The sequence below is a fragment of the Corapipo altera genome, unplaced genomic scaffold (genome assembly GCF_003945725.1).
Source record: "Corapipo altera isolate COAL_440 unplaced genomic scaffold, ASM394572v1 78, whole genome shotgun sequence".
NCBI lineage: Eukaryota > Metazoa > Chordata > Aves > Passeriformes > Pipridae > Corapipo > Corapipo altera.
The window spans coordinates 8,068,882-8,079,864 of record NW_020884904.1 but is presented as its reverse complement, the minus strand read 5'-3'; the positions used below and the strand labels follow the sequence as shown (position 1 = coordinate 8,079,864).

The following is a 10,983-nucleotide window of genomic DNA, read 5'->3' as shown; positions in this document are numbered from 1 at the left end:
CCAGCTGCATGGCTCTATTTGGGCTGTGAACTGCAGGAAGATGATCAGTATGACATTGTCCCAGATATTCCCCTGTAATGTTTCCCTAGCAAGGGAAGTCTTGTTCAAACCTCTCTGCCTTCTCCTCCTTGTCCCAAGCACTGGGGGTACCAGATGCTCGGCACACCCACGCCGATGCTGCGTAATATCCCTCCTTCCTCATTCCCATGGAGTTCATTTCACACAAACACAGAATATTCTGAGTTGGAATGGTCTCACAAGGATCATCAAGTCCAACTCTTAAGTGAATGGCCCATACAGGATTCCAACTCATGACCATGGTGTTATTAGCACCGTGCTCTAACCCCCTGAGCTAACTTCAGGGTTGTATGGTAGAGGGAGAGCGTGAAGTGATGCCTGGCTCCAGGACCTTGTAAAACTGCCTTACCCAAGCACAGACACTGATGCCCTAAAGGAGACACCAGTGGCCCCCTCCCCATGACATTGACACATGAACCAGCACAGTCCTTCCAATAGATCACAACATTTATTCCATTGCTTTGAAGGTGCAGTAGCATAAGTGCGTGTTTCTACCTGTGGCCTGCGAACTCCCCACCGCCAGCCTTGCCACTAGTTGCAGTAGTTTTCCAGTTGGTAGAGGGAGCATGTGTTGTGGCAGCATTGCTCAACAATCCCTCGCTTCACTTTCTCAAACTCCTCCTGCTGGAAGGGCAGCTCTCCCACCTCACCATGCAAGGGACCGCTCACTGCCAGGGAAGAAAAAGAGAAGCTGCAGGACATCACACAGCATCAGGCCAAGCTGCTGAGCCCTGCAGATCCCCCCTTAGCAGACACCAGATTGTTAAGCTTAAGGAAGGACATTGCAAAGGTTTCCCCAAGTTGATGATGCTTGGAGCACCTTCAGGTCCCTGTTTCCTCTTCCAAAATAATCCTATGGTGTTCAGAATGTGCCAAGATGAGTGGATATCAGCAGAGTGAAGGACAAAGGGACACAAGGGCTTTATTGAGGAAGGTGTTTGGAGAAGAAGAGAAAGTCTGCATCCTCCCTGGGGTGAGCAGCTAGTAAATAAGATGATAAAATGGGATGATATGCTCTACAGAGATGAGTTGTTTGGGACTGCAGCCCCTCTTGGGATTGTCCATAGAATTGCTTGTACAGTCCAGTCCTGAACCTGGCTGAATTTCCCAGTTGTTCCTGAACAGCCTGCTCCAGTCGGCTGCCTGGATATAGCCCCAAGCCAATGGCAAAAGCATTTGTGTGTGTCCCTGTTCACAGCTGGGGGCAAGTTTTAGAAGCAATGATAAATTAGGGTATTTGGACACAGATAAAACTCAACAGAATGTCTTATTTACTGGAGAGAACTTGAAAACATGTGCACAGATCTGTTCAGGTTTTAGTTGCACAATGAAAATATGAAAAATGGCAAATAAATCAGTGATTTTTTCCTGCAGGAAGAAAAGAGCCCCTAAAAACAACAAAGAGAAAATGCCTGGAAAGCAAGAACGAGATGTGGTTTCTAGGGCAATATGAAAGTACAGCACAGGATGCAAAATCCCCAAGCCCCCAAAGCGTGATGCAATGAACAAGGCACAAGAGTAACATGAAATCATTATGCTAGTGTGCTAGGAGGGAAATTTAGAGAAGATTTGGTCCAACATTAAGCAGAAGAGGAAATAGCTAGTCAATGTTTTGTAATTTACTTGTCTTCATCCTTCAAGCCAGCTGTGAGTAGATTGTAAACACAACCAGTTTGTGTGACAAAGAGGTGGTGGCTCAGGCAAAAGTCCTGGAAAAAGAGGTAGAAAGTCCTCAAATACTTGCAATCTGTTTAGCCTGATCAAATTCTCTGTACAGTATTTAGGGAATTTGGCCAATGAAATTTCCAACCCCTTTGTGGTGGCCTTCAGAAATAAATAATCAGAGAACAGAGCAAATAACATCACAGCTGGGCATTCTAAACAAATCATGGCAAACCCTCTGCTATGACATTACCTGGTTTCACCTTACAAAGACCTCTAAGACTATTTCACAGGATGGTTACATACACAGAAGAAGGAATTGGATACCAATGAAAACAGTATGTGATGAGAAGAGAAATCATGGGAGAGGGTATTGTAGTGAGGGGAGGCTAAGTAATGATCCATCTTGAAATGAGAGGGTTGAAATGGATGTGTTTGGCAGGGGTCCCTTCTGCATCTATTCACAGTCTTCATTAGTAGCTTGGAAGACAGAATAAAGATTGTGCTTGCTGGGTTTATAGAGGAGCCAGAGCTGAGGAGCCACAGGTACCCATGTCCAGGAGAGATGACCTTTGCATTACAGCTGGACCATTACAGATCTTGGCCCTATCTAGATACAAACACCATGCTGAAGGGCAGATCTCTGGACTGCCTCATCCCACCTGCATTGCCATACAGACACCACGTACTCGACCAGGGGCAGTGACCCAGCACTGCCGGGGGTGCTGGCAGGGCTGTCTTCTCCTGACTCTTGGCTCTTGCACTCATCAATGGTTCAGGAATGCTAAGGAGGGGGAACTAAAGCAGCTCTACCAGCATTTTGCCACCATGAAATAAAAGACATGATAAAATGCCTCTTGAAGGGCAAGATTAGTACTCAAATTTACATTTGAAATTATAGAAACACAGAAAAATGAGTTCAGTAAGCAACAGGAAAGACACTAAAGGTAGACAGTGAGACTGTGTTGCACATTCAGGACAGGGGTTTGACTGTGGTAGCAAACCTTCAAGGACTGCTAAGCCACCCAAGGGAGGGCCAAGATACCCCAGGGAGACAGCAGTCAACATCAATGGAAAACGCAGCGCTACTTTGAAAAAGGCAAAGTGCCTGTGTAGACAGGAACAAGGTGTGAAACTTGAAATATTGTTCTTCCAGTCTAATCACTCTACGTGGCACTGTCGAAACCTCAGCTGGGATCCAATGTTCTTCTCCAGGCCCCACCAGTCAGTAAGGATGTGGACAAATGCAGAACAACTTGCATGGTTAGAGATCTAGGAAATATGACCTAAGAAGGTAGTAGGGTTGTGTAGCTGAGGACAGGTTAAAACTAGACAGTAGGAGAACAGTATTTAAATATTTTGAAAAGCAGTCATAAAGAAGAAAGGAGTAGACTCTTCCCCATGTCCGCTACTGAGAAGACAAGAAATAATTTATAGCATGGGATGTTCAGGTTAGATATTGGGAAGAAACACTCAAGAAGAAGGTCAGTTAAGCTAGGGAACAGGCAGTTTCAGATGACAGAAGAAGCTTTCTCTCTGGAGGTTTTTATGGACATACTAGGCAAGCATGGGTAAGGAATAGAACGGGGACAACTGATCCTGTCTTGGGGCAGATGGAGGCTTCTTGAGTTCCTTCCACCTTTATATTCTATGAATGTGCCCAGGCCAGTGTAATGGCAGCACAAAGAAATAGATGAGTCTGAGCTATCAGGCACAATTCCTTTTGTCTCATAAATCCTCTTTCCCTGCCTGCCCTCTCATCTGCCTTTTTAGCTTGAAGAGCTTTTCACTGGCAATGTGATGCTGCTGGTATGCTAAAGGTATTCCTGGCATTCCCCATCAAGGACATTCCTGGTGTCACTGTCAAAGACAGGCAGTTGTTGCATTTCACATCACTTAGCATAGATTGCTTTCACAGTCAGCCTGACTTACCCAGAGGCTGCTCGACATCCCGTCGGGCTTTGGGGTAGTAGAAGAAACCCCGCTCTCCACACACCAGGTAGAGAGCCTCCACCAAGTGGGAGCCACAGAGGTGCTGGTTGGCAGCCCCGTGGCTGGTCCCAGGTCCGGAAAGGGCGAGAAGGGCCAGAAGAGGCAGCGATCGGATCCAGAGAGCCATGGTGAGCAGGGTGAGGCCTAAGGTTAAGAGCCAGAGAAGACACAGGGAGGTCTAGGAGGAAAAATTAGGTTGTAATCAAGATCCTTTGGCATGAAAATGAGACCAAAGCAGGAGATGCACCTTCTAAAGATGCACTAGCTTGAGAGGGAAGGAGAGTTCTCTGCATCAGGCTTTACAAGTCACAGTAAATGACTAACGGTTATAACCATAAATCCATCTCCATCCACATATTCACATCACCCTTCATCTCCCTGCTGTCTTGTCTCAAAAGGCCAAATTAGGCTGAAGAACCATCCCACCAAGCCCTATAGCGTACATACCCAGGAGAGGGAAGATCAGCAGACACTTTCAGAGGAAAAACTCTCTCTGTCAAATCAGAAGGGTCTGTAATTTATGATGGCCCCAAACCAGCACAATGTGCTCAAAGGCTTGAGGAGACCTCATTTTCTTGGGCCAACAAGCCAGTTACATCAACTTAAGAAAACAACTCTGCTAAACAGATGGAAGCTAAAAGGGAGGCAATCTGACTTACCCGAAGAGGTGGCAGCAAGAGGTGGAGAGACGTTTGCTCTGAGAGATGATGATTGGTAGTAATATCCCCATTCTCTTGTTCCCATATTTATACTCTTTAAGTTAGCCCAAGTGACACAAGAGCTATGAGCCCCACCTCCTTGATGACACACTAGCCAAAATTTTTGCTACTTGTGCAAACTAATTTCCCTCTGCTTAACATCCACAGGTCTTTATGCATGTTAGGACAGAAGCAAGAGTTTGCAGTTTCCATCTCATTTAGTCCAACCTGTTTTCTCTTCCCTGAAGCTCTGTCCTGAGCCATCAGTGACCCTTTTAGCAGGAGATAATGGTGCTATTACAGCTGCAATGATTACTGATGACACTAATGCTGGCAATAGACACTGTTGGCATTGAGTTGGCTCAACATCTGTTTCTAAAATGTAAAATTAAAAGCAAACATGTTAATCTGTTTGATTTATATTACCTTGGAAAGTATGCAGCAATGGGACCAAGTTATTGGTGAAATCATGCTACTGTCAGGTGTTAAAAGAAGGAAAACACATTATTGAGCTGAGGCTATCAGTGGCCCCACTTACTGGTCATGCGGTCCACAGCGAAAAACACGTGTCCACAGCTTGGGCAGGGGGAGGAATGACACCTGCATTTTGCAGGAGACCTTAGATCATCGTTTTGGCTCAGCTCAGGGCCAGAGTTTGAGCATTTGAAATTGTATATGTGGAAAAAAAAGTGAGCCTTTCCACCTTTTCCCGCTGAAAGGCAGGTCCCCTCCTTCACCTGCTCCTTCAAATTTCTGTTTGGGATTAAGCAGAGCAAAGACTCAGTCTCTACCATTTGCAGGTGAGAGCTCTGAGCATCTTAGTTCTTCTCTCTGGGGCTGTGCCCAAAATGGTGTCTTTACTACCAAGAAATATTTCTGGTAAGCCCAGTGAAAAACAGAAAATATCTAATTAGTCCATTCTGGCTGGTAAATTTGCTTTTAATAGGAGATGGTGGTCCAGGCAACAGATCTAGCTCTCTCTCTTTTTCACAACATTATCCAATTTTTGGGTACCTCTGTGCTCAATTTTTCTGCCACAATACCAAGCTTGTACCTCTTTCTGCTTAAAGGATGCTTTCTTTTGCTTTCTTCTTTTTTTTTTCTTTCTTCCTGAGAAGGCCCATTTTAAATGCTGGGGATGAGATCATCCTCAAACTTCCCATTGCTCCAAATTTTGAGACAAATGCTCAGCACAACTGAGTAGGAGACATTTTCGTTTGTTTGAACTCTGTTGCTTGTTTAACTTAGAATAAGCCTGATTCTTCATACACAGCATAAATCAGAAGGAAGTTCACTGAAATCAGCACAGTGCCTCAAAACTCGAATCAGAGCTTTGATTTCTTGAGTAGCCAAAGCAATTCCATCCATCAACATCTAGGAGGTAGGAAGTCCCATATGCCCCTTTGAGTGTGAAGTATCATATGTTTGCTAAATGACTGTGATTGCAAAAAGGCTCATGAGAGGCACTAAATCTCTGATGAGCACTCAGGGAGGGGACCCATTTGCTCAAATGGATGCAAGACAAGGTTATCAGTTACATCCCCTGCCATGTAGGTCTTTCAGCCTCCTGCTAATAAATTCAAGTTGTGATGCCCAACTACAGTTAATAGCACTTCTGCACAATGTGTAACACTATCTCTCTTCCCCTCAAAAAAGATATTGGATGTACTTGAATGACCTAGTGGTATATCCATGAAGAGGGGCTCAGGTTTCAGCAAGATATAAGTTCAGAGAATTCACTTGGACCTTCTTTTTACTGGGAAAAGGTGGGGAATTAGTAGTTACAAAGGATAAAACCTGGCATTTTACCCCACTTGAAGTAGGCTGTCAAAGCCAGGAGCAGAAGTCTTGTGTGACTCATGCTTTCTCTAGAGGAGGGATTCTGCAGCTGGCATCTCACACTAAGAGGACAATTTGAAGAATTGCCCTACAGATCCCCTTGGTGATCATTTTCCTGAAGTCATCACACGGTGTGAGGCCCAATGGACTTCAGTCCAGTTATTGCTTTGGAAAGGCTCCAGAGCAGGGTGTTCCCCAGGTTAATCACATGCTGAGATTTGCCATTTAGGGTTTTCCTTCTTGCGCTTTTGAATGTTACCTGAGGTCACTTGAAAGTGCATTTTATTGACAGAGGGACTTTGTAAGGAGGCTCCTCTATCCACTATTGTCTCCCTTCTAGACAGCTTCCCTGCTGGACTCTTCCCTTTTCCTGAGGCTTACACCACTGATGTAGCAAAAAAAGCTGTGTTATTTTGTTTTGGAAGTGCCATGCTATCAGTCTGTTACTTCTCTTACTCTTGGCTAACCAAATCCTGGAGTTAGCTTCAAAAAGCTTGTGGCATTTCTGCAGCGTGCCGCAGCAGGGGAAGGGCTGACTGTACCCGAGCGTTGAGGAATTCCTCTCGTCTCCTTGTAGTTTGGGTACAGAAATAAGCCAGAAGATTTATTGCAGGGGAAAAAGATATCATGCTGGTTCAATCTTCAGCACAGGCCAAATTTTTTTTGCAAAAGTTTCCTACTTTGATTTTTTTCCTCTTCCAAAATACGATCACTTTGATTATTTATTGGAAAATGTATTTTCTTACCATAAATGGTCCTTTGGAATAAGAAAAATGCTAGCAGTGATATAAATGGATATAAAATGGATATAAACTGTGGAAAGTTTTGTCTTAGAGAGAAAGCTCCCATGTCAGCAGTGAAGTGAGAGAAGGGGCCAAGAGGGGAGCCCATTTCTAGATGGAAAAGCTTTTTCTCCTGAAAAATCTCAGCTTACTCTTTCCAGGCTGGGCTTCCCCATGATTTTCATGTGATTAGGCAATGATGAGCCAAGCACTCACCCATTGTTTCAGCTATGCATGCCTCCTGCAACCTCCCCAGATCCTCAGGTCCACATCGGGCTCATTTGGCTGAAGGTTGGGAGCATCTGGGTGGGAGTGGGTTGCTCCTGCCCTTCATGCTAAACCACCTCCAGACGTGACTTGAAGCCACCTCCTTCCCCCACATACCCCCAACCCCAAGCAGTTGCATCAGTGGGAACAAGATTTAGGCAATCCCCAGTGTCATGGAATCAAGTTTTACAGTCCGTTGAGAGCACAATAAAATCTTTACTACTGTAGATGTCTCACATTTTCAAACCCTGTCCTGAAAAAATAACAAGTCCGTTACAGGAGAAATAGTTAACTATTACAAGTTTGTGCAAGTTTTAGTGACAGCAAAGGTCAGGAGGCAAGCAAGTTCTCGGAGAGCACCCAGGGACCCCAAAATGCCACCCACATCCCCATTGCTGCTCTGGTGCTCGGCAGCCACCACCAGGACTGTTCTTCCCATACCTGCATATGTGTTGCCCCAAAAGATTAGCAGAGAGCCACACAGCAATGACTGCATGGCTTCTCTTCCCTGAACGGTGAATTCAGTGGGTTGTGAAGCAAACAGCCCCAATTCACAGCTGTGCTGTGCCATCAGCCTGCCAAAGCATGGCCCCAAGTCACCCTGAGGGATCTGCATTCCCAAGAGCAGCTTTTGGGGGTGACCAGCCCCTGGGCTGGCGTCTCAGTATGACCACTGGTAGCCAGTGGGGGTGTGTAGCTGGGACAATGCATCCAAGTACGTGGGCCATTTTAGCTACAGCTTTTCACTCTGCACGGGGGAGGGGGGGGGGGGGGGGGGGGGGGGGCCTGCGGTGGTGCCCTCCAGGCTTTGTTCCCCTCCCTATGCAGGATGCAGCCACAGCTGGTGACATGGTGGGGAGAGGTGGTTTCCAGATGCTCTGCTCCCATCGGTGTGTCCAAGCACATGTGCAGCAGCAGAGTGCAGCCACCCCATCAGTGGCACTGGTGCGAGATGAAGGGTAGGAAGGTGAACGTGGCACCAAAGAGGGTGATTAATCCTGGGAATACTTGCAACCAAATCCTGAGATATCTGCAAAGTTATGTGGCAGTGGAGGCAGCCAACACAGCCTCAGGGGGGAGAGGAAGCTGCTACAGCAAAGGGTGAGGTTTGGCTTATCTGGAGTCACACAATGAGAGATGCCCTTGCTTCAAACAGGGCATTGTGCAAGCAGACAAGGGGGATGCTCACTGGGATACAAGTAATCTCTGCTGCTTCTATAAACTAATCTGGGTGGATACCTGGTTGCAGGGCATGTGAGATGTCCCCATTGCCCCACCAGGCACCAAGGTCAAGGTAGATGCTCCTGCCAGACTGGATTTCACAATTGTCCAGGCTCTTCCAGACCGGGGACATTATCCTGCTGCTTAGAGTAAAAAGGATGGATTCATAATACAGAGGGTGTATCCCAAAGCCCAGTGTAACCAACCAGGTCTGACCCATCAGTTTCCATCACCTTTGGGTTACCTGTGAAGTGCAGATAGGATTGTGAGTACAGTCCCACCTCTGGAGATACAGCTCATTGGTAGAAGATGCTTCAGGGAGCAATTCCAAAGAGCCCGTAGCTCTCATCAGAGAACAAGGGAGATTTCCAGGTGTGCTGCAGCCTGCTGTGACTCAAACCCTCTGGCTACCCTCTGGCACATCAAGCCTCTTGGCAGGGAAATGATGATCTTTGGCAATCCCAGCTCACCAAACACCACAAAACCTGCAAATGAGTTTGGTTGCACCTTGCTGAAGCCCCTCTGGCCTCTGCAGGCTCAAACCTCTACACAAATACCTAAACAAACTAGACCAAATTTAATGAACTCTAAAGTAAAGCTCCCCAAATCTTTCCTTGGACATGCATACGCAAGGTTATAAATAGAGATGGAAAAAACAGCTAAGCTCCTTTTAACACCACGAAAATATTACTGGACACATATTTTCTGAGAAGGTAAAGAAGGAAATAGCACCTAAGAGCTGTTAATAGTTCCTAGACACAGCTATTAGCAGACACAGCAGAACAAATTAGTTTGTTTATCAATGATGAGAAGATGAAAACTGCGGCTATTAATGGCCCAAAAGTAATACTTGGCATAGATGGAGAAACATTAGAAGAGGTGATGACACCTTGCTAGAGGACAAGTACTGAACAACAAAAGTAACAAATAACTTCTACAGAGTGGAGAAGCACTGTAAAAGTAGCCTGATCAGCACCAATCTAAAAATACGCATTTTCAGCACTGATACCATGTCTGTCCTTTGTGTCATCAAGTCCATGGGCAAAAACAGAGAGGATCTTGACCCAGTCCTCAAGAAACAACCATGAGAGGGGCTGTTGAGTCCATCAGGGAGCTTTTTCCAGTGTCCACAATTGTAGGCACTAAAATCTCATTGTACCACTGCCATGGCTTCCATGGAGGTGACATCACAGGTACACCTCGGCCCTGGAAAGCCTTTGGTAGAAGAGAGGAAAGGATGACCTGGTCCTTGGTCACAATGCTGGAAAGCACGGGCAGGCCACCAGAGACCAGCAGGCATAGCAGAAAGTGGTGGGTGCTATAACTGAGTGCTATGAGCAGCTGAGGTGGCAAGCAGACAAGGAGAGAAAGGCCAAAAAAATGAAGGAATGGCTGGCTCAGACTGTATGTGTCCCTGCTGTAAAGTGGTCTCATGGATAGAAAATAAATTATTATGTCACATACTTCTGTGTTTTTTTCCACTGCTCATCTCTGCAGCTGGACATATGACAAGGTTTCCCCAACAATAAAATTGGGGTCTGCAAGTGATACTGTAGGAGGACATTGAGGAGCAACGTAGTCATTCTCGTACCACACTTTCTACTGAGTTTAAATGTGAAGCTTTGAGACTCCATTTTCTAGAAGAAACTGTACTTTTAAAAACCCTGTTCTGCTATTAGGGTGCTCTTGGAGATTTTGGCTAGGGCTGCCCTGATGCCGCTGCCCTGAAACCCCACTTTTCTCCAGAACATCTGGAGGTGCTGCTTGTTCCTTTACCTTTAACACTTTAGGTTCCTCCAGCTGGACTGGGACATGAGACAAGAAATGTGGGGTTTTTTCCTCCTTTTCCCTCACTCCCACAGTGTCATCCATGTGGGAGTTGGTGTTTCACCAACCAGCACAACTCTGTGCCAAAGGACCTTACCTAGCATGGCATCTGGCAGTGAATAAAACCCAGCTCACTATTGGTTGCTCCCAGGCATCCATCTTCCTGGCATTATAGTCAGCTACACTGGTCATTCCTCACTCCTGGGATTCTCTGCTGGGGCCACGAGGTGCCAAGCACTTGAAAAATGCCCCCTTTCCTGCTTGTGGTTGGTCAGGCCCCACTGTAGAGTGATCTGGTCTGCCCTGCCAAGGCATATGGGGACTCCCAGGTCTGATACAATTAATTATCTCTGGGTAAGTGGATTGTTTTGAGCACTTAAAGCTACTTTAAGGATTTGGATGCACATCGGTAACCAGTCCGTAGGCTTTCCTACGGGTTCCTAGACAAGGAGGTGTAAATCCTACTGATAAGGCTTGTTAGTGATAGGGGGCTGGGGAGGGGAAGGAGGGGGGCTGTTTGGAGCCAGGCACAGCGATCTCCGGGGGCCGGGAGGGTTAAGCCCACCTCTGCAGCCCCCTCCTGCTGCCAGGGGAGCCCCTGGCCGGGGGGAGGCACT

General features: G+C 46.4%; 1 protein-coding gene across 3 annotated transcripts; it reads right to left on the bottom strand.

Moving 5' to 3' along the window:
- Positions 1-554: 554 nt before the first annotated feature.
- INS (insulin) lies at positions 555-9,659 on the bottom strand. 3 transcript variants are annotated; one of them, XM_027651355.1, is made up of 4 exons: positions 9,549-9,652; positions 8,784-9,024; positions 3,673-3,910; positions 555-746 (listed from the first exon to the last, which is right to left on the bottom strand). In XM_027651355.1, the coding sequence occupies exons 2-4, from the start codon at positions 8,886-8,888 to the stop codon at positions 610-612; spliced, it is 480 nt and encodes a 159-aa protein (XP_027507156.1). In that variant the 5' UTR covers positions 8,889-9,024; positions 9,549-9,652; the 3' UTR covers positions 555-609. The 3 variants fall into 3 exon arrangements, with proteins under 3 accessions (XP_027507156.1, XP_027507157.1, XP_027507160.1); XM_027651356.1 differs by having other exon boundaries at positions 8,784-9,004; XM_027651359.1 differs by lacking the exon at positions 8,784-9,024 and having other exon boundaries at positions 9,549-9,659.
- Positions 9,660-10,983: the final 1,324 nt, after the last annotated feature.

Coding starts and splice junctions, on each gene's coding strand:
- INS (XM_027651355.1), bottom strand. CDS start 8,888: ATGAGAGCTACGGGCTCTTTGGAATTGCTCCCTGAAGCATCTTCTACC. Junction 3,911..8,783: donor ATCCTATCTGCACTTCACAG/GTAACCCAAAGG, acceptor TTTTCCTCCTAG/ACCTCCCTGTGTCTTCTCTG. Junction 747..3,672: donor GGATGTCGAGCAGCCTCTGG/GTAAGTCAGGCT, acceptor CTTCCCTGGCAG/TGAGCGGTCCCTTGCATGGT.